This window comes from Ixodes scapularis, unplaced genomic scaffold (assembly GCF_016920785.2).
Source record: "Ixodes scapularis isolate PalLabHiFi unplaced genomic scaffold, ASM1692078v2 PGA_scaffold3__209_contigs__length_174095766, whole genome shotgun sequence".
In the NCBI taxonomy this organism is placed as follows: domain Eukaryota; kingdom Metazoa; phylum Arthropoda; class Arachnida; order Ixodida; family Ixodidae; genus Ixodes; species Ixodes scapularis.
This window is the reverse complement of record NW_024609868.1, coordinates 15,773,195-15,799,401: the sequence shown is the minus strand read 5'-3', so window position 1 is coordinate 15,799,401 and position 26,207 is coordinate 15,773,195. Positions and strand designations below refer to the sequence as shown.

At 44.3% G+C, this 26,207-nt stretch overlaps 1 protein-coding gene across 1 annotated transcript; it reads right to left on the bottom strand.

The window, feature by feature from the left end:
* Positions 1–396: 396 nt before the first annotated feature.
* Positions 397–24,312, bottom strand: LOC8036435 (U3 small nucleolar ribonucleoprotein protein IMP3). The gene is made up of 6 exons (XM_042292307.1): positions 24,067–24,312; positions 23,864–23,971; positions 6,564–6,638; positions 4,588–4,667; positions 2,949–3,073; positions 397–645 (listed from the first exon to the last, which is right to left on the bottom strand). Exons 1-6 carry the CDS (start codon positions 24,201–24,203, stop codon positions 622–624), a joined length of 549 nt encoding a protein of 182 aa, XP_042148241.1. The 5' UTR covers positions 24,204–24,312; the 3' UTR covers positions 397–621.
* Positions 24,313–26,207: the final 1,895 nt, after the last annotated feature.

The window sequence follows — 26,207 nt, the reverse complement described above, 5'->3', positions numbered from 1 at the left end:
CCCATCATATCTATTTAAAGTTTCGTGCAAAGGGCTTGCATTTCTGCCGTTAAATGCAGTGTTTTTTTGTTTTGTTTTTTTCATCAGAGTTAAACACAGTGCTTCTTTTTATCAGAATGAATGGCTTCCTTTCACAAAATAAACAATATAGGAAAGTGCGCGACATTTTGTTTTTTATGTTATATTGATAGCAAGTATACGTGTTTTAGAGCGTGTTTCGGAAACGTCCGCCCCTGGCAACATCGTTTTGTTTTTTATGTTATGTTTTTTATGTATATTGATAGCAAGTATACGTGTTTTAGAGCGTGTTTCGGAAACGTCCGCCCCTGGCAACATCGCGCGAACTACACCCAACTCGTGTTCTCTCTACAAACAATCATTCAAATAACGCAAAAGTCACAAGCAAAACACATGGCTCCGTTCTTTATTTGATATGTACATGCTGATGAAAGTACACACGGTCCTTTCAGGGGGCCTCTGCAGTTTGAGAAACGTCGAACCTGCCTTATCGCGTCCATCGGAATGCCCTTGTGACACGGTCGTGTGGCAGGGGAGGTGCACGCCGAGCAGCGCTTCCGTGCATGCACACTATGTAAGGCTCCACTTCACCGTTAGGACAACTCAGAGCAGGTCGTAATCGTCCCTCTAAAAAGAAAAAAAAAGAACGATAGAAAGTGTTATAATTGAAAAGAAGGGGAAACATCAGAAGCTCTGACGGGGATTAAGCGCATCTTCGTTTCCTTACGTTGCAAACAAAATAATACTGTCTGGATCCCATACGAGGAACCAAGTTACAAACGCACATTCTTGGCAGTAGACAATCATATTACGTATCGTTTGCCTGTTTTAATACATTTTAATTTTATTTAGTTCAATGTTACGTGGCAAAAACGATTTTCCATCAAAAAGAGCCAGACTCGTACTTATCTCAAACACTCAACGCGAGCTACTTTATATAAGACCATTTTGCCAGTATTTTAGAATAGGGTATACACATTTGAAGACGCCTTGTACTCTTAATTACGTGCTTTTCTAGCCCTTTTTTTCTTCTTCTCGAGACTCAAATACATCTTCCAAACTTTGTATAGGAATTTCGCGCTGCTTAAATGATTTTCGGTTGAAGGGATCATCCGACAATTCAGCGCAAGGCTCATACATGTGGAAGCTGAACGCAGGCCCCTGGCAGCAACACTACAAACAGTTACCACCTGAGCATTTCTGTCATAGTACTTTGGGCAACTTGCCTTTACGCGTGCCCCTTTCATTTTCATTTATTTCATTTATTTTCACCTTAAGGGCCCGGTTAGGGCATTACATAAGGGGAGGGCAGTAGAACGAAGAATGCAATAGCAGACGCAGTAGTAGAATAATAACAGTAACTATAAACAAGAACATGACAAATTATACATAATGGGCTAGTAGATTATCGTAAAACACTGTTCCATCAGAGGTGCTGACGATGGAGGATGGCAACTGGTTCCACTGTGTGATGGCATATGGGAGGAATGATTCGTTGAATGAGTTAGTTTTACCAGAAATACTAACAAACTGTGAGAAAAAAGAAATGTGAGAACGCTAAAAGACTTAAGCTCCTGAACTTTTTCGCTCTTGAATCCTGCCGTTGGTTTGCCTCATGCCGCGATAAAATAGAAATTAAGAACATTTCGGTATCGGTACAATTCGACTCGGAAGTTTCGGTACGAGTTCCTTTTTGGTAGGTGGTCGTGTTTGTGGGCGGTCATTTCGGTGCATCTACCTTTTCCTTCTCACGTGATATCAAAGCGGAGCCTAAAACTGCCGCCGATACGCACGATTTCCGCGTCCGAATTCCGGATCCGACGTTCTCCGCTGACCTGGACGCTACGACGTCCAACCATATTCCATTTTCTTTAATGTACACCAAAAAAAAAAAAAAAAAAAAGTTTTTGCGTTTAAAAACACGCGTGTACCGAAATGCCCCGCCCCGAAACTCCGCGGCGACTGGTCCGGTTCAGAAAAGTACCGTACCGAAGGCATAACCGGATAAACGGCGAAAGCTACGGCCCCAGCAAGACAATCAAAACACAGGAGCAAAGCACGTGACGAAGCACCGTCACGTGCCTCGCTCTTTCCCTCCGATTGGTTCACGAGAGCCGCAGCGGTCGCCAAGGTGCGCTGAAACGGGTTTCGCACGTTCGGTTTCGTCACGGGCACGTGAAGTAAAACTATCTCGCAAGAAGTCTCTTTCAAATGCCCAGTGTCCAGAACATGCTGGCTGCCTATCGTCGTAAAAAAAAAAACAACTAAAAAAACAATCTAAAAAAAAAAAATACACGGACAGCTGTGTATTTTTCTTAAATGGAAGCTGAAACACTTCTTTCAAGAAATGAGATAGCAGTTGATTCTAGCGTATGCTTTATCCCGTGAATCTGATTATCACGTTCGTTTTTCCCCCAAAATGTAGCTAAACGTGAGAAAAAGACGAAATACCTCCGACCAGTCGTTACGTCATAACAGGATCTTTCGGCCGTCAAGCGCGTATCGCTCGAGGGCCACGCGTGCAATTGCAAGCTGCCAGGCATGTTCCCCCGCACCGGCACCAGCCGTGACGTCTTTTTCTGCTTTATAACTTTTTTCTTAATAACAAGAGTGCGCGTGCATAGCTTTGATATGCGCTGAAGATGCGCGAGAGCAGAGACTCCTAAAACTCTTTGTGACGTCACGCTCAGGAAAGGAGGGCCTTCGGCGGTACTTTCAAGAATAATTTTCTGCAACCTCCAAGTACCGAGGTACCTCTTCAGCTTCCCTTTAAATATATCTATTGTCTCTATATTTTGCTTATCGGAGGCGACGAGTTGTTAAACTCGCAAAGTCCAGTCCCGTAGCCAATATCGTGCGATCAACCTTCGAAGCTCGCCATAATTAATTACCCAGGCTGGCCCAAAAGCGTGCGGCCGAGACAGACGTACCATGTCGTTGTACTCGGCTACGTGTTTCCTGATGGCGGACGAGTCTGCCCAGGTGACGAAGTCCTCCAGCTGCCTCGACACCAGGAACGCCGGGTCGGTGACCAGGTCCGGGCCGATGCGCACATCTTTCCCCACCGCGTCAAGGAGCACTCACCGCACCACACGCGTCAGAAACGGCGCCCTCAAGCCAACTGCCTCCCCCGCACTCTAACCCAAAGCTACTGTGTGCTTCACACCTTTTCCACAAGGGCGCAGCCATCTTGAATGGAGTCACTTCTGGTATGCGGCAAAACATCGCTTTGATCTCTCCACGCCGCTGGAAGGTGTTTACGCAAAATGCGTGATTGTCACACATTCTTGTTTTGTCTCACCTATATTTTCTCGCACGCTCCAGGTCGAAATGTTTTTTTTTTTTTTTTTTTTGTCTTGCATACCAGATCCGAAACCCACGTGACTGAGAACGTCTTCTATGAGGAGGAAGTCTGCAGAATAATATCCTATCTAAACCCCGTTGTTGTCGGGACTTTTGTTGACATTTAGAAGTATTACAGCGAGAGGCTCGCTGTAATACGAAGCAGCAAAATCGGCGCCTGCATATACATAGCTAGAAATTTCATCAAAGGTGGACCTTGGTGGTAAATGCCATCGTGTGAAATATTAAAAAAAACAAAACACCTAATAAAAAAAAATTAAACAGTTTGGATGGGACACGCTTGTCAAAAAAACTATTTTACGCGAAAAAAAAAAAAGAAAAAAAAAATAGAGCAAAGTTAAATGCGTGAGACGCGATTCAGTCGCTAGTCACCTCCTTTTCACTTGTTTTCTTTTTCGGCATTTCGGGCGCGTGGAGAAGAGATGGATCGGCTTCACCTTCACGCGGAGGTGGAATGAGCGAATTACGATGGTGTTGAGCGAATGGCCATTCCGTGACGTCATGGACTTTCCGTGCAGAATTTCAAATAAATCTTTCTCTAAAAAATTTTTATGCGTAAAATTTATTTTTGGACACGTGTCCCACTTAGACTGCTAAAAAAAAAAAAAAGATTTTTTTTTTTAGGGGCTCTTTAAAGCGTAGCCCTGTTCCAGCGAAAAATCAGAACATTCGTGACATTTTCAACGACAGACGCCTACGGACGGGCGCCCAAGAGTAGAGAGAAGACTGGAGAGTAGCGTCAGTGGCGCCATCCGGCGACAGGCACCGCAAGCACTCGGTCGAAAAGAAAGCCGGCGACGCAGATACCGCTGCGCTTGTCCGGAGATGGCGCCACAAGCACGACTTTTGCTGGACTTCCGGGTAGAGAGCCTAGGTTGAAGAGAATGTCCATCTCAAACGAGATTTCACAAGTTAAGATCAACAACTAAAATACACCCTGATTAACATGTAAGCTCGTTACGTGGTGGCGCCGGATGCTTTTACTCATTTCACGGCCGGGACTCTCGATTCAAACACAACTCGACTAAACTGTTCCAAGAGTTTAGACAAACTCCCAAACTTGAGAACGGTAACCAAGTCATGTCCGTCATGCATCGTCATGTTATGTCTAAAAGTTTGCCCAAACACGGCACAGCTTCAACCCGCGTGTTCTTTAGGATTGCTGGGGATTGGGACCCCTCAGCGTATGACGCGTGACAAGGATACGTCCCTGCTCCACAAACTGGGTCGCCATCTTGATTTGTTGGGCCATCTGATTCCTGACCATGATCACTGGAAGTCTCCTCCTAAGGCAGGTATAGAGAACACCAATAGAAGATCACCGCAGAAAGTCTTCCACTGGGGGAAGAACAAATGCTCCACCGTGGAAGAATACACAGCAAGAGAGCCTCACATCTTTTGCTTTTGAAATCAGGATCCCTGGTCAATATGCCCCTACAGTTCTTTTATATAAAGCCGGTATATTATGGCTTCTCCGCTCCGCTATGAAGACTAAAAACGACGCAGAATTATTCGGCTCGAACCGCTACTCGGACACCCCTACTTATGACCCCAAACTATGGACCACTGCATTTTCAAACCCAAGTTATCTTTTCCAGCACCAGTTCAATCAGTGTACATGATATTAATTGCAGAATTCTTCCAATAATTTTCTTTAAGACAGAATTTTTTTTCCTTCTACGAATTGGTATTGTCGGTGTAATTATTTGGTCGTTCTGGTCGAATTTCTTTAAATGTGTTTTAAACCTCGATAACACGTTGTTGCTTGTTATTGTTGTTTTTTTTTTTTTACTTTTTTCCGGACAATGTTCAAAATGTAATTAAAGAAAACGCAACACGCGTGAAGAAACACCTGTCAAGAACCGTAACTATTTAATTCTAAACAAGTAAAGTCATCGCTTCTTTCTTACGTCTGCTCGCGGAGTCAACAAGCGCTCACATTACCGCGTCGCACAAGCCCCGAAACCGAAACCACGTCAGAACGCGACGTAGTGTTTCCGCCGGCCACGACGTGGCGCCACCGTGTCGCTCAGCCGCTATCAGCAGCTACAGCGGCTCGATGAAGAACTCCTTTGAGCTTTCTAGAGCTCTGTCTCAGGTCGCGGTCGACGGCATGCTCTCATTTTCTTAATTACCAAAAAATTACCTAATTTATTTTCAACTCTTCACTTTTGACTAAATGCAGTTGTAACTATAACTATGTATAACCAGTAAAAGCGGGATTTTCTCAAGTGACATTGCAACGCAGGAGGAGGTCGAGTAGCTGAAAAGAGAGGAAGACCAAGGCAGCCAAGCTAATCTGGCCTTCCAGCAACACGTGAAAACTTACTTTCAAGGAACTTCACTTTCACTTTGGATTGCCGCAATAGAGCAAACTTTTACAATTTATTTGAGATTTATAAAAATAAGGAAAACAGCTAACCCCTAGTCATTCCCAACTCGGCTTTTTTATCGTACGGTTAATAGATTCAATAAATCGAAAGCACGAAATATAATATAAAAGTGTATACAAGGAGTCTTGGAACACTGGGACAGATACATTCCACGGGAGAAAAAGGGTTTGTCAAATTAATGTCACTGAATTCGGGCAGCAAACGTTATTTTGAAGTAATTACACCACTTGCAAAAGTATAATGCATAATTGTACTAATTCTTACTGCTTTCACGGCTCGGTAATTGCGGTTAAATCACATTTCGAAAGTTATTTATCTAAGTACGACCCACACTGGAATATGCACCAAAGAAGCTTCTAACTTTGTCTTCTTAGGCTGCTAACTTGGACAGCGCATTTAAGAAATGATTATTAAAAATAATATAAATCCAAGAGACGCGATCAAAGAAAGATACAGCCATGTCTCGGTAATATGGATACGCCACTTTTAGAAAAAGTTTTCGGGGAAAAATCAAATAAAGGCTTCCATTTTTGTCTCATTACTATGGACGATTAACATTACGGACGCTTTCTTTGGGGAGAACGGAGATGTCCATATTAATGAGACATTACTGTATCGTGATCAATATTACGCCATATGTTTGAAGTCTCGGTCTTTGTGAAAATTAAGCCATTCGCAGTATACCGAAGGAAAAAAAAATATTCAGTGTCTGGTTAAGTAATCCAAGTGACCAGGAATGAGCAGTCGTCCATAGAGGCAAACAAAACCAGAGGACCACGGGGCCCGCACCTGCAGAAGGACGAAGCGGAGACCTTGTCGCAGATCTCCAGGTTCTCCTTGATTGCGATCAGGCCAAGACTGTGCCTGCAAACACGTATCAGAGCGTTTTGATTAGGATATATAAATGCTCTCCTCAAACCGTTAAGGGAAAAAAAAAAAAAAAAACATATATGGTGTTTTATCGTAAACCGGAGACACGGAAAAATAAAAAAAAAAAACGGACAAAACAACAACAAGATTTGTTGTTGTTTTGTCCGTTCTTTTTATTTTTCCGTGTCTCCGGTTTACGATGGTAGTTCTTCACCAGCTCACCTCTGCTTTTACCCTTTCTTCATATATGTTGTTTTCTGTTTAAGCTTTACTGATTTGTTTAAAAAAAAACAAAAAAAAAACGTGAAAGTTACACTTATGCGGCGCAGGGGGACATTATGTGGGTGGCTAATCTTTGCGATAAGTCGGCTAATTAATTAAAATTTGTTATTTAACTTTTTAATGGGTGGAAATAGACATATGGTTCCAATTAGAAACTTAGAAAGCGTCATCGAAAACCACTTAATCATCTCTTTTTAGGACGACTTGAAGCTCGTGGGAAACTCGGGGATGCACAAAAGTTAGCACTCGTGCAGCAGGCGCAAAGCTAGCAGTGGCGGAACGCGTTAATAATCTAATCATCCGCGTTTTGACACTGCTAGCTTTGCGCCTGCCGTACGAGTGGTAAATTTAGTGCACTATTACGCTTCTCACGCGCTTAAAGTCTTTCTGAAAATTACTGAATTGGTGATTTTCGAAAACGCTCAGCAAGTTTCTTATTGGAACCATATGCATATTTTCATTGATTAAAAAAGTTAATTAACGAATCTTAAGTAATTATCCGACTGATCGTTACAATTACTCCCTATCCTTCGTCCCCCTGGCCGTATAACTCACTTGCACAAACCTCATAAGTGTAACTTTCACGGATTTTTTTTATAACAAATCTGTAAAGCTTAAAAAAAAAAAAAAACACCCAGTATATTTTATTTCTGGTCAGATCTAGAGCTACTAAAAGAAAAGCTCCGCTTCAGAATAACGACAACTTCAGCCATCTCGGTGCTAAGAATCATGGTTGCAAGCAGTGGCGTAACTGCATGGGGTCAGCGGCATCCGAGCGATGGCTCGCCGCGACACCTCACCTCACCTCCCCCCCCCCCCTCCCCCCTCCCCCCCGCACCAAGCGCTCTCATGACTCGCTACGACTCCGACTCCCCCCCCCCCCCCCCTCCCCCCCCCCCCCCTTGCTCCTAGCCCCTAGTGACGTCACTGGTTGCCAGTTAGCTTGAGCCTTTACCCAAAATCGCAGGAAACGCTCTTCCGTCTCCCAGAAATGTCAAAACGGTCCGCCACAGAGAACAAACTGACACCGTACCTAAAGCTCAAGCAGTCTTCCCTTTCGAATCTTAATGCTAATTGAGGCCACTTAGGGGGAGGCGCCGTGTAACCGAGCTTTCGGTTGCACGTCAAAAGATCCCCAGGTGGGCGAAATTGATCCTCAGTCCTCCGCTGGGGCGTGCCAGATGCCCGTCGTAGGTTTGGCACGTAAAACCCCCAAATTTGAATTTGGAGGCCACTTAGGCACCAAAATGGCGGTGCCCACGGGATAACCGTGGAAGGAGTGCCAATGACGGACCATTTCGAAGGGCCGTACAGCGTTCATGAACGCTTTTCACAGATCATGTGTAAAGCCGGGGTCACGGTGCTGAACGAAATGTATTGAACGCACTTTAAACTGACCGCATAAATCGTTTTAACGTATCGCGCTGGGATTTCCCACAGGGGTGCTCGAAGGTGGTGCATTCGTTAATTCAAAATATGAATACATAAAATTAGAAAAAAAAAAATGGTTTTGACTATGGAAAAATTATTGCTAAGCTTTTTATCTCGAAATCATGGGAAAATCGTTTTTGGGCTATTCTAGCGTTTACTACGATTGACAAATTTGTATAATGGAAAGCACATAAAATTGGCTTACCTGTTCTTCACTTCATTTGGCCCAAGTAAGCGCCACAGCAACATAATATTTTGTTTAGTGTACATGCAAAGTATAGGGAAAACATAGTTTTTAAGTTTTCTTGATTTACTCGAGTAAGCCAATCTTTTTCACAATTTTAGCGAAAACTTCCACCAACTTCAGGCACCTCTATAGTAAATCCCAGCGCGATACGCTAAGAAACCGATTCATGCGGTCGGTTTAAAGTGCGTTCAATCCATTTCGCCCACACTGTACATCGTAGACAACATGTTTGCATACAGATTCGAAGGCGAGTCACCGCGAGATCCCTGCTTCGAATGCCGCATGGCAACGAGTTCAAGGAAAAAAAAAAACTTGGAACGCGGCAACGGATGTTGCGGTAATTCGTGTTTGCAGACAAAAAAAAAAAAAAAAAAAAAACTTGGAACGCGGCAACGGATGTTGCGGTGATTCGTATTTGCAGACTGTTTGTTCTATGATGTGGTGACCAGCGTGACCCCGGCTTTAGTGATCGTCATCAGCCACGGCTCACTCGTCGACGCTGTGTAAACACCGTAACGTGATGGAAGGGACAGCACTGCCAAAACGTGCACACTTAGAATGACCTCCAATTACGTGGAAGTTGAAGTGAGAGCATAGTTGCCCGCTGGCAAGCTCCACGTTGTATTTCGAGCGCGTCACTGGTTACAGCTCGCTCCCATCAAAACCAGACTCGATGTCTCACTTTCGAAATGGCTGAACGAAGCCCTAGCTGCAGCACGACGCTTCCCACCAGAGCGTGGCTAGGAAGAGATGAAACAAAGACCCTATTCAGGACAATTTAAGACAATACTTAAGAAATTGATCGTCACTTGGGTCGCACTGCCGACAGCGCCGTCTGGAAACTCAAACGCTAACCGCCCCCCCCCTCCCCCCCCCCCCCCCCCACACACACACACACACACAAACATATAAACACACACACGGCTATTGTTCGAGTGGGCCAATCAATCAAATATTGAATACGACATTCGCGCGAGTCTCCGATAGCAGCTCGACTAGTATACGTGTACGCGACAAAATCCTCAAGATCACGCCGCCACTTCGCTATAGCTAAGATGTTAAGATGCCAGTAACTAAAGTATAACGCACTATCAAACAAATGATCTGAAAGTATAACAATTGAGGGAAAAAAATATTTGGAGGCAAAGTGCCAGCTTTCCAAAAACGTGCTCCCACTCAATGTTCTCATGGATACAAAAGAGCACAGGTGCCTTCACAACGATAGAAATCACGCGTGCAAAAATAAAAAGTCGATACGAAACAAAGAAGAAAAAAAAAAGACGAACAAAACGATTGAACCGCTGACAATCCAATCAAGGCATCACAGTAACCAGGGGTCTGAACCCCGGAATAGGAACGCGGGGAGGGAGGGAGCGAGGCAGCACGCGTCCAAACTGCGGCCATCTGCATCGCGAGCGTGCCATATGCGCAAACCCCGCGCGCGACAGCCCCACGGCGCACGTGGGTACGACCACGTAACACCGCGTCGAACACGTGCCCCCCATCGGTAACCCCATATCCATAACCCAGTTGCGCTTTAACTAGTCGATATTTCGGGGTGTCGGCGCGGGACGACAGATTTTTCGAGCATGCCCCCCCTCCTCCTTCCCTCCGCCAAACGTCATCGAATGAATACCGCCTTTCCCCGCGCACGGTTAGTTAGCGCTGGCTTTATGTAACATTCTCCACGCCCCCTCCCCGAGCGCGGCGTTTGAAGCGTTCAACTTCGTGCACCAAACCCCGCGGCAGGACAGGAATAAACCGGGAGCGTGAGAAAGTAAGTAGCCGACCCGCGCTGCTGCGCTTTTATCGATGAACCTGTCGGGCAGTGCAGCCAAAAGTGCGGCGTCATCACGTAGCGATCACAATGCGGAGCAGACGCCGTGGTAACAGATGACAAGCTGGAGCAGACGACGCTCGCAGCGCCATCACGGCGACGGCCATGTTGCACATATGGATAGAGGCTTCTGCTTGGATTTGTTTGATCAGCGTTGCAAATCACGTCGAGCGTGGGAAAAAGAAAAATGTTTTTTTGCTGAAACTGAGGTAGGGTAGAGCAACTAGCAGTGGTTCTAAAACTTGTCTATCTCGAGGAACTTTTAAGGCTTAAGCGCATGTAAGCGATTTAGCGATCGGCGAGACGAGGGACAGCGACGAGAGTCAGCGACGAGCGACGAAGATTTCTCGCTGTCGCTCGTCGCGTCGCTCGGTTTTAGGATTTCTATCATAGAAAATGTCGCTCATCGCCTTTTGTCGCTTGCTCCCGTCGCTTTCGTGCGGTTTGCCTCGTCGCGCGACTGGCCGAGCGACAGCAAAGCCGGGTCGCCGTCGTTCGTCTCGCCACTCACCAAATCGCTTACATGCGGTTCATACTTGCTTTGAATGGCAGCCGAGAAATCCCACCTGGAGCTCTCATCTGAACACTCGGCGAAAAAGTCGGCGAATAATTTGGCGGCTGTAATTGGCGGGCGCCACGCTTGACCTTGATGCCGGCCAATCCCGGCCGCCCAATATCTCGCCGAATTTTTCGCAAAGTGTCCAGAACAGAGCCCCTGGTCTCAAAAGTCCACATACCCTGTAAACAGCAATGCGCATGCTAGGGAGTGGTTGGCATATATATAGTTAGGCATCAGTGAATGGTTCACATTTGCTAAAACACTGCCCTAACAAAAAAAAAAAAAAAAAAACTTTATTTGAGTGAATTTGGGCGCTCGGGGAAGTCCTGAGGGTACTCGGACAGGCGATGCGTTCCTAGGAATCCAGATCGACTTCCACCAACTCAAATATAAAAGTAAAAAAAAAAAAAAAAAAAAAAAAAGGCGCCGAAGTTCGTTTAAAAGATACAACAGATATATTAACAAAAAAAAAAAAGAAAAACGCGAGAAATCTGCACTGAAACGAAGGTTTTTTCGCCCTATTATTTATTGTCCATCGTCATCATTAGCATCGCTATTCGTACTTTTCTTTCACGACTGTATAACTGTTAATATTTCTTTGTATATTCTCTCGTACACCCGCCGGCAATATGAAGGTGAACACCTTACCTGGTTTCCTGTCTGTATTACGGCTCCCTAAAGCTATATTAACTCTCAACGTCTCAAATGCTACGTCGCTCGGGGTCTAAACTTTGCGTTCTAGCCCTTTTCTAGAACAGAGCTTGTTCCAATACTTGCAGGAGCGTCAAAAACAAGAAGAGGACTGTTCACCTTCATATCGCTCACGGGTGTACATCTTTGCTAGAGTCCTGCGTCTCATAACTAATGCATGATGTCATCATCAGGTCTACCATTCTCATTTGTCTCCTGCCACGTATAACACACCAAAGTTTCTATGCACTTCGATGTATGCCGGGTGAGTTTTCTGGTTCACAATTATCTTGTAATGTCGTAATTAGCAACATACAGGGTCTGTCCCAAAACTTCCCGGAATGATTTTTTGTGGTCGGCAACGCCGCCTGGCGGGGTGGGGCTTCAGGTGGAGAAGTTAGTGGGGGATATAAGCTTCGAAACCAGACCGGTCTCAGTTGTCTGCTATCAGTTGCTGAGGCAGGTCACGCTCCGCGCAGAGGCATCTACAACACCGTCGTCGAGAAAAAAAATGGACCAGTTTTTGGAGCAACGTTATGCAATCAAGTTTTGTGTGCAACTAGGTAAAAACGGGGCGGAGACGCTCGAAATGATTCGGAAAGCCTACGGCGACGACGCGATGAAAAAAAGCCAAACTTTCATGCGGCACAAGAGGTTCCGGGAAGGTCGGGAGTCCGTCAACGACGACGACCGCTCGGGACGCCCGTCGACATCACAAACGGATGACTCGGTGCAAAAAGTGCGTCACGTTTTGGACAAGGACCGGCGATTAAGCGTTCGAATGGTCGCAGATGAGTGTGGAATACCCAAAAAAGGTTTTTCCAAGAGGCTTAAAAGTATAATCTATACGAACTGGAAGCTACAGCTGGTGTAAAAAGCCAGCTTTATGAGGGAAATTTAAAACTCGATTGAATGGTACCAATGGTTGATCGCCAAGCAGAAAATATGGGTGAAAGGGAAGTTGACCTCGAAAAAGTTCTGGAAAACATGATCGCCGCTCTTGGTTTAAAGATTTGCAATGCCATAGGATGTGCAAAACAGTCATAGCTTTCCCACAGTTGTCGCAAAGTTTAACGTCCTCACCACAGAGAAGGTGCAAATGAGTCAAACGGGTATGACCGATTCGTAAGCGGCAAAGAAGAACTTCAACCCGACGGTCTTTATGGGAGGAACTCTCCCACACCCCCAGTTGGGGCTTGATAACATGAAGCTTGTTCTCTTTTTCCATATCCCAATCCAACTGCCATGACTTCATAATTGATTTCTGGATGATTGGTATCAGGTCTTGGTGTGGCAAGCCAAGAGGCAGTTTTGGGGACTCTTTTGCAGAGCCAGCAAGCAAGTCTGCTTTCTCATTGTCGGAAATACCTACGTGACTAGGAACCCAACAAAATTTGATCAAGTGTCCTAGTTGAAGTGCTCGGTTTAACCGTACCCGAAGATATTGCACGAGAAGGTTCTTACTGTCTGCTAAGGACGAAATGGCTAGAAGAACGCTCTGGGAGTCGACAAAGAGAATTGCTTTCATGATATTGTTCCCTAATAAATACTCCACAGTCATTAAAATGGCATACAATTCAGCTGTAAAAATACTTGCAAGAGTGTTGAGTTGTCGAACTTTCCTAAAAGCAATGGAATAAACCGCACATCCCGCAAAAGTTGATGTTTTAGACCCATCAGTGTAAAAATGCAAATAGTCCTTGTATTTCCGTTCCAGCCCTTAGCGAAAACTAATACGTTTGAAATATACCACATTCTAATTTGAGTGTATTTGAAATACAGTTCATAATCGTAAGTACACGAAAAATAGACCGAAAATATAAACTTCTTTTTTTTTTTTACTTAGTACTAAAATATACTTCTAAAATCATTTTAAAATACCTTTACTTAAACTACATTTGAAGTTCCCTTCATGCGTTTTGAAATATGTAAATACTAAATTAATAGGAACAAAATACCTTTCACATATATTTCTTGAAATATTTATTTAATTCATGCAAAATATACTCCAACCCTAAAAAAATGGAGCAATCAAAAATACGTGCAGGATACTCTTAAAATACCTGAAAATCGTAAATACTGTTGTGTTATACTCTAAGTACCTTTTGACTGCAATACTTTGGTAATTTGACTTAAACTACCAAAATATTGAAAGGCTCCCCTTCTAGAAGTTCACTTCAAGCAGATATGGAGTACACTGAAGCACCTAAATACAACATTTGATTAGTTTGTCAACTGAATTGCGCAGCATCGCACTGATAAATCAGCCCAGTTTATGTTATTGTTTCCTTTTTTCTATCAAGAACATGCCTGATCAGTTCCTTGCACACCAATCCCAAGCGGGGTTCGGGAACTACAACCACAACATTTGCTGATGCTGGAAAGCTGCTGTGAACAGGTACGTTTGGCGTGGTTTTGTTAGCACAATGTTAGTTCACTGAACGTGTATACTCACCATTGTACGTGATGTGAATAGTGACTTTAATATAGTGACATTAACTACCATATTAAACAGTCTACTAATAAAAAGGAAAGGAAAAATAACTACTGTAAAATACTTATTTTTTTGCGGGCTGAATAATTAGCGATTTAGGTCAAAGTTGGAGTTTTGGAATAATTCGCAAATTCTAATTTTCGCGACGCGCTGGGATCGCAATATAGATTTTAATGTTTTTACATTTTGCCGGAATTGTTCACGGGACCTATTTTTCGGAATTGTAGGCGATTCGCGAACTTTGCGAGAATTAAGTCCTCACGAAAATAAAGTCGTTTACAGTATTTTAAAGTGAAGAAACTGCCCTGATTCGCTTAGTCCTGAGTGGTGCTACGCAGAGAAGCAATAACATGTATTTTATGAGCCGTTTGTGGGGATAGTGTTTTAGGGGCTGCGCCGAATTGTTATTAGTTGTACCAATGCATTTTAGTAAGAGATATCGTCCACGAACTTCAAAACACTGTTTCCCCTTTGACAGACTCCCGAGGAGAAGATCGAATACTTGGAACCTTAATAAGCGCAGAGGTGGTCACCGAAAATATGATTACCTTCAATATGTAGGCTATATAAGGCTCTAGAGCAGTCAACGGGACTGTGAATGAGCTGTTCAGTGCGTCATGGTGTTTGTGTTTGTGTTCGTTTCTAATGTAGCTTTGTGAGATGTATTTAGTAGTGCCTTCAAATACCACAGGGACACCATTTGCTTACAAAATCGAAAATAAAAAAAAAATTGTGTAACCGGTTTTTAACGCACAAATGGCATCTTGAGTGTGAAGGGATAATATTTTTGGTATATCTAAAATATTCTTTGATTCATATTTACAATGTATTTTGAATACCGTACGCACGTATTTCGAGTGCGGCCAAAATAATACAGAATAAATACAAAATGAATATTCGTATTCAATATATTTCAACTTTGTTTGAAGTACGGTCTCTTTTTGCTAAGGGAGTTCAGCAAACTCCTGCTGAAGAACGAGTGAAGAAATAGCTCTCTTTCTGTACTTGGACAGTGACCAGTCACAAGAGGTTGGCAGAAGGTCCCAAGGTGCAATTCTTTCATTGCTCTTCAGCAAAGTAGCTTCACTAACGGGAAGCTGGAGTGATGTTGCCATGCTTTGAACTCTGAAACTCAAAGGCCGAACAATACTCGGCTTGTTTTCAAAGAGTCGGAGGGATGTAGCAGATATGAGGGCATCAAAAGAGGGATGTCGAGGAAAACTGTATATCTTGTAAGCATAACAAAGACACAAATATTGTCTTCGTCTTTCCAGAGACATCTGATGTGTATCAGCATACAAGGTAGGCACAGGTGATGTTCGAAATGCCCGCGTGGCAAGTCGGAGCCCCAGGTGATGGACGGGGTCTCAAATCTTTAGGGCAGACGGACGCGCCGACCCATAAACAATCGCACCACAGTCCAAGCGGGACCGTACCAAAGAGTTGTAAAGTCGCAAGAGGCACCGTGTGTCAGAACCCCAGGTTGTATGCGACAACACATTGAGAATGTTTGAAGAACGTAGGCATTTATGTTTCAACTCTTTCAAGTGGGGTATAAAAGTGAGCTTTTTATCAAATATTATTCCTAAAAACTTGTGGGCGTCCTTTACAGATATAGCGACATCATTCAAGTGCAACACTGGATCTGGAAACAGGCCACGGCGGAGTGAAAAGGAAACACAGATTGTCTTTTCGGGGGAGAACCTAAAGCCATTTTCATCAGCCCACTTGCTCATCTTATTGATTGTGAGCTGCAGTTGCCGTTCACAGCTGGACAAGTTACAAGAGGAAAACAAAATCTGCACATCGTCCACATACGTTGAATAGGATACAGATGGTGGTATAGCTTTTCTCAGGCTATTAATCTTCACAGCAAAGAGTGTAACACTTAGTACTCCACCCTGAGGGACGCCATTCTCCTGGAGAAAAACACCCGACAGGATAGAGCCCAAACACACTTGGAAGGTCCAACCCGTCAAGAAGCTTTGAATACAGTGAAGCATGCGACCTCGGACACCATATGAGTACAAGTCTCGAAGGATCCCATATCTCCAAGTCGTGTCGTAAGCCTTTTGTAGGTCAAAAAAGACAGAGACACAGTGCTGGCGATGGACAAATGCTTCCCGAATAGAGGTTTCCAGGCGGACAAGGTGGTCTACTGTGGAGCGGCCTGCTCGGAAGCCACACTGATTTCTATCAAAAACATCCTCTGCCTCTAAAAAATGTATAAGACGACGATTAATGAGTCTCTCATAGGTTTTGCCCAGGCAGCTTGTCAGAGCAATTGGGCGGTAACTTGTCGGTAAAGAGGGGTCTTTGCTGGGTTTCAGTAGAGGGATTATGTGTGCCATTTTCCAACAGTCCGGAAAACAAGCAGCATCCCACAATAAATTTAAAAAAGTGAACAAACTGCTTAGGGATTCAGGCGACAGTCTTCTTAGCATCTCGTACTGAATCCTATCCGGCCCAGCCGCAGATTTCTTTTTGACGCCGAGAGCCAACTCAAGCTCACACCGTGTAAATAGCTTGCTATAAGGAGCACTCTGACCACCAGACAAAGAAATAGTTTGTTTTTCAGCTGCTGATCTAAACCTCTTAAGGGATTCACTATGGTTGGCTGAATTAGAGACTTCCTGGAAGTGTTCACCAAGAATATTTGCTCGTTCCCTCAGGGATGTTGCTGATGGAAAGAGGGGTATTCTGAAAGACCGATAGTCTCCCCTAATTTTCCTGAGACGATCCCACACTTCCTTTGAAGAAACAAAGCTGCTCAAAGAGGTGACATACTTTTTCCAAGACCTGCCTTTCGCTTGCCTTCGCGTCCAACGAGCTTTGACTCTTCTTTTCTTGAATTCAAGTAAATTCCTAGGAGTGGGATAACGTCTGAAGATGCACCATGCCTTGTTTTGCGACTTGCGTGTAGTGGTGCAGTCTTCGTTCCACCACGGCTTGCACCTCTTGGGGAGTTGTCCAGACGTCTGGGGGATACAGCGTGATGCCGCATTTATAATCGTTTCGGTAACATACAGCGTGGCATCTTCAGGGCTCATATTTACGAGAACAAATGAATCAATAAAAGCCTCCAAACAAAAAAGAGACCAATCAGCCTTTTCCAATTTCCACCTTGGAAGTCGTGTCGGAATGGAAGGAATTGGCATCGTGCTCTCCAGAACAATGGGGAAATGATCGCTCCCAAAAGGGTTATCTAAAACAGTCCATGAAAAGCATGGAAGTAAAATTGGTGATGCAATAGAAAGGTCAATAGATGTGAATGATTGATGTGCTGCACTAAAAAATGTAGGTTCCCTCCCATTAAAAAGACACAACCCAGATGATAATAAAAACCGCTCTACGACACCTCCACGTGAATCCTGGCGAGCACCACCCCACAAAGGGTGGTGGGCATTAAAATCGCCTAAAATTAAAAAAGGTTGAGGTAATTGTTTTACAAGTGATTCAAGTTCACTGATATGCAGTGGAGAGTTAGGAGGCAGATAAAGAGAAACCACCGTGATCAAACTGTCAACAAGAAGGCGCACCGCTACCGCTTCTAAGGGCGTAGAAAGGGGGAGGGACCTCAGAGCAAGCAACACCATTCTGCACCACTAGTGCCACTCCTCCAGACGAGTTTGAGGAAATTCTGTCTTTTCTAAAAACCTGGTGCTGACGTAAAATCTGTGTATTAGTGTTATTTAAATATGTTTCTTGGAGGCTGAGTGCAATGGGTCTTGGCTCGTACATAAAATAATTTACGTCATCAATATTTCTGATTAAGCCACGGCAGTTCCACTGCATAAAGTGGAAATTGGCCATTGTTTTAAAATTGAGTTAAAATATGAATAGAAAAGAAACACTGGGAGAATAAATAAAGGTTCTAAAGCTGCCGCATGTGGCAAAAATTAATTCGCAATGTCACGTTGGGGGGATTACCGGTTTTTTTGCTTTTCTGCTTAGTTTTAATAGTCTGCCACTCCATATCGTCCTGGTCAGACGTATGAGTGGAGACTTCTCTACACTGATCCATGGCCTCAGTTTCCTGAGGCGAAGCTTTTTCTGCAGATTTGTTCAGTTTCGGGGAACAGGGCGCCATGCCTCGCCCGCGACCAGCCCCAGCCGAAGAGGCAGAGGAATTGCTGGGCGAAGCGTCGCTCAAGTCCACCCATTCCTGTCTCTTAGGCACTGCAGGTGCGGCACGAGAGCCATGCCGCTCCTTCGATGATGGTCTCTCCAGGGAGTGTGGGCGAGAATGTCGACCCTTCTCCCTGGAAGGAGATCGCGGAGAAGGGACGGTTGCGGCAGCTACCGGCCCATCCTGGGTTTGGGAAACAGCCTAAACCCAGGATGGGTTTAGGCTGTTTGCTCTGAACTAAAAACTTGGGGAATCTGGCAGATGTCGGTGGTGTCTTCTTTGTAGCGTGAACTTCGGTGCGGACCCTTTTCAGGGGCCGATCGAGCACGGTTTTAGCACGGGAACCCATAAAATGGGAAAGAAGGTTCAGTGCCCGGGTGCACCGCCCACTACGGAGCCCAACAAGGGGGTAGGTAATGTGCCATAGCAAGAAAGGCTTGGCTGACACAATTACACTACCAGTGCTGCCCGGGCAATATACCCTAGTGTGGTTGCAGGGACAGGACCTGTTACCACTCAAGGTTGGCCCTTGCCGCCTAAGAAGGTGAAAAAGGAAGGAAGAGAGGTAGAAGAAAAGAGAAAGAGGTGGAAGGAAAAGTGAAAGACGGAAGAAGAGGGTAGAAGAGGCGACTGACTGAATCATCCTGGTCGGGCCAGGCCAGGACACCCGTCTACGAGAAGCAGGGGTCGAAGCGGTGTATTGCCTTGCCCGGGGGGCCCCGAAGGGTCCAAACATACCCCGGGCTCAGCTCAACCACCAGGGTCCCCTTTTCCCCGGACACGGGTTAAGCTACGCACAGCCAGACGTGGGTGGGCGAACCCACATGGCTCGGGGTTCGTAGTGACGCCACTCACCAAGCACCTACTATAGTAGGTGCCCCCTGCGTGCGGGTATGGTGGCCCACGTGGCTGGGGTCCGTGGTGACGCTACTCACCAAGCACCTAGAACCTAAGGTGCAGGCACCCCCTGCGGGGCTCGGGGTCCGTGGAGACGCCACTCTCCAAACACCTGCTTTCACAGGTGCCCCCTGCGGGGCTCCGTCCGATTGCGGGCACCTCGTTCGGGATTCTAACCCTCCACCTATAGATCCGTAGGCCGGCGCTTTGCTTCGGAGCCGCCGGGATGGCGCGGAGCTCATCATAGAGACTGTGGAAGTTTGTAACTCGCGGTTTGGCAGGCAGCGCACTCAAGTAATACCTAACACAAATTATAAGGCAGCATCAAGCTAACTAGTTGCTCTTCTAGTGATTTAGTTAACTACACATTACCTTTAATAAACCCCTTTTAAGAGGAATATTTTTGTTTCCCTTTACACTTTACTTAGCGGGGATCCCCTTGATTATTTCTGAGGTGCTCTTTTTTATTATGTAAAATGTTCATTTGTGCCAACTACTTGGTAGACATTTTGGCCAACTTTATCGATACAATAAGCATCTTGTTTGTACCCACTCCTTCATACATTACACTGGTACTGTTCGTCAATTATAATGTTTCTCTTCCTCGAAATAAAATCACAATGAGATTATCCCAACCCTGTATATAATGCAATCACTCTTAAAAGGGTGTTTTCGTAGATCGTTTTCGCTGCCCTGTAACCCGCTCCGATACCTGGAACTCTTCAGTCGAGGCCATCGGCGCGCAGGCGCAGTAGAGGCTTCTTCGTTGAGGAGGAGTTAGCTGAGGGCGGAAACGTGATCTACGAAAACTCCCTAACAACTTTACTCCCCGCTAAATAGCACTTTAGATAGAAATTTAACACTCCTACAAGTACAATGGCGCCATCTATCGGGCAGCAGTGGAACACTTGCGATTTACGTACATTTCTGTCACTACTGGTTTGAAAAAGTCTTGACAATGTTATAAACGCCCACTTCTCATAGATAGAGCATACATTTGATCTATAAAATACCGCAAAACTTTCTATTTAGTGAAATGCAGTTCCCGGTCCACCTCATAGATGGCGCCAGCGTGACAGTGTGTTCTCTCGTCGAAAGACATCACAAGCGGTCGTAGTGCACTCGGTCGTATGCAGTCGAAATTGGAATCGTTGGTTCATATTACCAGTGTTGAGTAAAGTACGTCTAAAAAGTACTTGAAGTATAAACTAAATGAGAGGTTATGCAGTTCAAGTAAATTAGTAAGTACACCGGGCGCAATGTACTTGAAGTAAAGTACTATAAATACAATGATATTTCAAGTACAAATACTTTTTCACACGATCTTCAATGATGCCCTTTCATTCCCTTACGCAGTGTTTCTTTTTTCTTTTTTCTCTTTAACTGCTATGTATCGCCCCAGGGGTAATCGGGAGCGCATCACTTATTTTCGGAAATGGCGGCGAATATTGGACAGTCAGCGGCCACCATAGTAGTGTTACTCTCGCTGACGGACTATTTAACACAATCAACTTATAAGGCACTTATTTGTTGACAAAGCATCATTTTGTGATGCAAAATTAACAAGATCAAAGTTGGGGAATGTATTTTAAAGTCGAGAGTTGTACTTTCCTCGAAAAGGACCAGAAAAAAAAAAAAAAAAAACTTTAACTGAAGTATAAGTACATACTTAAATAATGTACATTAAGTGCAAGTTTGCTAAACCTACTGGAAGTATTACTATTGAAGTATTATAACACTGCATATTACTATAGATGATAAATATTCCTCAGAACCATCTCGGAAGTTCTGCCATTCCATTTGTTTTTTTCCCAATGCTGATCATCCCTGTGCTGTCACACCCCGGGCGCTTTTGCAGAGTGTGAGCCATCGGTTATAGCTTCTTTGTTTTCTCTCTTCCCTCCCCTGCTCTCTTTTCCCTCTCCTGAAGAGTGTGGAGAGCTTGGCTTTGAACCCCATTCGGTATCCCAACATCTTCGACTTCATCTATCCTGAACTTTAGGCTCTTCCAGGAAGCAATTAATTTTCTTTGGTCGGGTCGTTCACATTTCCATTCATCTCCTGAAATGCCCTTCAAAAACAATTGTCCTCATATGAAGGAAGCAGCCATCTTGATTCACCTCAACGACATATCTAACAAACTCTAGGACTCCTCCGGCGGTTTTGTGTGTAAGAACACTTAAACATAATAAAGAGAAGCCTTGCTATAACGTATTTTAGAGAAAGTCCCCAAAGTAGAAAAGATTTACGTAAGAATAAATTGGCTTCCACTTAAAACGGAGTGCCACTCATGACCTATAGATTTTTTCAGTGGCCTGCTGGCCACTAAAAAAATCTGCCTGATCCGGGATTTGAATTCAGGACCTCTCCAAAAGTAGCAGTGTGATCTACCAGCTGAGCTAACCAGGAGCTGAGAGTCAGTAGAGCAAACAGATGTTACCAGTCACCACCAGGCCTGATCATAACCACCGCAAGGGGAATGCCGTTTGAACAATGCTTTGCATTTTCAACGAAACAAAAACAAACTTCTACACCAATGCTTTCAATTGTATAAAGAAACCAAAATGAAGAAAGGACATTTGAGAAAGCTGTATCTAGTTCAGGTTTAAGCATCTCGTCCCAGGATATTTTTGAATTCTTGATGAAATCTCATTGACACCCTGAAAAAATTCTCCAGTTTGAGACATGTTTGTTGTCACACTGTGTGCATTTCATCTTTGGGCCTTTCCGTGGGAAAGCTCACATTCACTACCACACAGGTCCGCCCGCGTCACACAGGATGTGGCTTACAAAAACTTTTTCTTGCTAAAAGTCTTGCTAATTTACACGAAGACAAAGCTTCAACATGTTTCATGTACATACTTTTTTATGTCCCTGCTGCAAAGCTTGGTAAATAGGATCATCCTGACAAACAGCATTAGTGCATTTCTTACACACGTTAGTGAGCTATAAAAAAGGTAGAGTGCTGACGTTGTCGATGCATTTAAAGGTTATTCAGACATCTCACCGCCGGTGTTCCTGACAGAAAAAAGGCACAATCACGGTCATGGTCTTTAAGTAGCTAATTGTGTGTCAAAGTATTTAGATGCTGCACAAGGGCAAATGACATAAAATATTGTAACATGAAAATATGAACACTGAGGTTGCAAACAATAAGGCCAGGTAAAAATGATAAATTCCGAGGCGAGAGAATCCCGGAGGCTATGATGGCACGTAAAGTTAATAATGAACTCTGAGCAACTTGTGATGGTTAGTACCAAGAAGTGTAAAAGAGAATTTTGTCCCACAAAACATTTTTTTGAGTGTCTGACATCCACCGCAGAGGCTGATGAATGCTTTGGCTGTCTATTTTCTACCTCACAGATAGTCGTGGGTGTGCTTCTGCTGTCTTCTGCTGTAACATATTTTATGATGCAAAGGACTCGGCAAAAGCTGTACCCGTTTGTTTAGCTTCAGTTGCTCAAAACTGTTCAACCAAATTAAATGCCCTGAACCTAATTTCCCTCAGAGCTAGTCCGACAGATATAATAATAATAATGCTTTATTCGGCTTATAAAAGCCCAGATCATAGGGGAAAGGCCTCTGCCTATACCATGGAAGCTCACTGTACACGCTACTGAAACTTGCCTTCATGGCCAGGGAAAAGAGGGACACTACAGTCATGTCTCGTTAATATGGACCCTGTTAATATAGTAGGTACACTTCTGTGTAGAATGGGTTTAGGGGGACGAATTGGAAACTACATGCATTTTTGTCCAATTATTGTGGTCCACTCACATTATGGACGAGTGTCGGGGGAATGGAGGTATCCATAGAACCGAGACATCACTGCTCCTCTATTGTTATTGCAAGATTGCTAGTGTACCGAGTTTACCCGTCCCTGTACCAAATTTATTAAAAAACAGCATAAGCTTACTTTTTTATGCATGTTTTGCAAGTTCACATTCTGCAACCAGCATAATAAAAAGGTATTGTCTATTCTACCGGCAGCCGGGAGAATAATGTTTACAAAATTCTAACGGCAGTAGCCTCCCATGTACGATGGCAATCAGTTCATTAAATGACGTCTCATCAACAGATTGTTTCATCGACAGCTCGGATTCTCAGGTAAGCTTTTTTCTTTAACGAGCCGGCACAGACTGTCGCTGCGGGGTGGTGTGTACGGGTGGGCCGCTTAGGTTAACACGCGCCCCACTGATACATGCGCTACGAAACGTCCCTAAAGCATGAAATTCGCGTAAGAAGTGAGAATGAAATGTTAGTGTCGATGAAACGTGTGTCCATGGAACATGTATCCACGGAAAGTTGTCCATGAAACGTTTTTCCACAAAATGCTGGGAGTATAAGAAAGCAAGTATTCTACCGACAGTTGTCACATGATTACAGACAGTCAAGGGGAGGTAACTGGAGGTAGAATTTCGGAGAAATTATTCTCCCGGCTGCTGGGACAATAGGCCCTGCCTAACAAACATAATGAGGACAAACTTATTGTAAAACTTGGTCTGCGTCTAGAGTAACAACTCTTCAGGTTCGAAACTCCAGATTTGCAAACTATCTTAAATGTCTACGGCCACACGGCTGTACCTTGTAAGTCGTGTAACACAATTCCAGCTACTTTCGACGTCCCTCGGTGATTTAGGAATGACTACTCACAACTTATTCAGCAAATCAGAGGTGGCTTTCGCACGAAACGGGCTCTTTGGGTCAAGCTCCTTAATTTTTCTCGCCAAATCACGGATGGCCCTCGAGAGCTTGTTGTACCTGCAATAAAAAATGCATTATTAGCAAAAACCACAAGCAAACGTCAAAGCAAGCTCGCGAAAATAGACGCCGAGAAACACCGGCGACCTTCTTACTTCGTGTAGTCCTCTCGCTTCTGTATGAAGTATTTCCTCATCACCTTGACCTCGTGTAGGTTGTTGTCGACTTCCCATGATATGAAATCAACCTTTTTCAAGAGCTTTCGCTCGTGAAACTTCAATTTTCGGACCATAACTACAATTCACGACACAAACGTACAGACCTCGCTACCACGGGTCGCACGCACGAAACGCGTGTGTTGCTTCTTGCACGCCGCTCGACGCACAGCCAAACGGGCGTTTGAGGAAGTAGCGGAATCGGTTTATTCTGACTGATGTCTCGACGTGACGTCATACAAGCGTCTGCTCAGCGGGCTAACTGCCCCTCCCAGTGACACACTAATCTAGACGGCGGCGATGTCCCGGTACAATACCGGGACCATAGAGTTATTATAATGTACGCTAGAGGTTCAACTGGCGCTAGTGTCTATGCGACTTCCGTGACGCAAATTGAAGCAGACAGCAACCAGTCTACTTTTCCAGTCTTCCTGTGTATTCCTATGGGAAAGCGGGCATGCATTTTGTCTCTTCGCCGGAAAATAACACGGAACACTTTGGTTATTTGGGTCGTACCGAATAGTATGTACCTTGATTAACACTGTAAAAGTGTAATTGCTTTAGTTAGCGCATTTTTCTTCATCAGTGACCGATGTTTAACTTCGCTACATTTCAGTCCCAAGCGTGTGTTCCGCAGCAGGTGTGTAGAAACAAGCGACGATTCGAAACAAAATTACAATCGAAAGGAATGTAGAGTGTGTTTAAGGCTCGCCAGCAATCCGGTGACGCTTATATATTGATAATATGCCAGTCCTGTCACTATATAAAAATGACCCCGTCGTGCATGAGCGGATAAAAACATTCAAAACGTAGAGAATAAAGTCCGTGGGCAATAAAAGTTGTCTCTTCGCATTGTTTTCTCTGCCGCGGGCAGCTTTTATCTGGCACTTGTTCTCAAAGATTTCGAGCGTGCGAGTGACATTTTGAACGTAGAACAAGCAGCTTCGCTCAGAGCAGAAAGAATAAAACGGTACTTACTTATTTAAAATAGGAATAGATTACGTGACCTTCAATTAATTTTGATCGTATGTGCACGTGTAGTTACTGATCCGGTGTTACTGCGTAGTTCTTGCCGTCTTTCTTAATTTCCAGATGTTTTTCGTTCGCTTGGCACGTATATCCCCCACGCTGAAAAGCTCCGACGTCGTGTTCGCGCTAGCAGTGTCCGACAGTGCACATAAATACACGTGCGAAGCTGTTTTAGCACCGTTTTTAATGCGATGAATTTGAAGGAAAAACACCGTAACTGACCAATTATTTCGTCGGCCTGATTGAGAAATGTTCCAAGCTACCTAGTGCGTATGAATTTTTCGGGATATTTGCTCTTATGATCGAGCGCAGAGAGAAAATGCACTCACTTTTTCCCATAGAAATGCATTACCGGAAGTCAATTTTCGACTGGTTGCTGTCTGCTTCAATTTGCGTCAGCACACTAGCGCCACTTGAACCTCTAGCGTACATTATAATAACTCTATGACCGGGACGGAACATCGCCGCCTCCTGTGATGTTGCGATTAGTTAGCGGCGCGGAGATGGCCATTCACAGAAAGTGGCGATGTTCCGGTCCCTCCATGTAGTAGTAGCATACGTAGAGCGTATGCTACTACTACCCCCAAAAAATTCGCAGTTTTTTTTTTTTTTTTTGTATGTTAATGCAATAAATGAGACGGTGCAGGCGAGCTAAACAGCTCGCCCAAACCGCAAAAAAAAAAAAAAAGCCAGTTGTTATTTTATTTAAAAGTAAGTTATCTTCTGAGTTTTTTTTTTTTTTTAAATTAGAAAATGGGTCTCATTTTTCCTCGTTTTCAGTAACGGGCGCTGAAGATCTTAGCGTATTCGAAGCTCTGTCGGCCACCATTTTCCCTATGAAAATTTCAAAAAATCATTTATAATACGTTATAACTTTTGGATAAAATAGCGGTTAGGGCTGAAACTTCGGCATATGCTTCGGACCGCTATAGCTAAATTTGGGCGGAAAATGAGCGTTCGGCAACGCGTAATTTACATTTTTCGACAAAAAAATATTACTTTTTTTTTTTTTTTCTTTTTTGTAATTGGCCCCGGGGGGGGGGGGGGGGGGG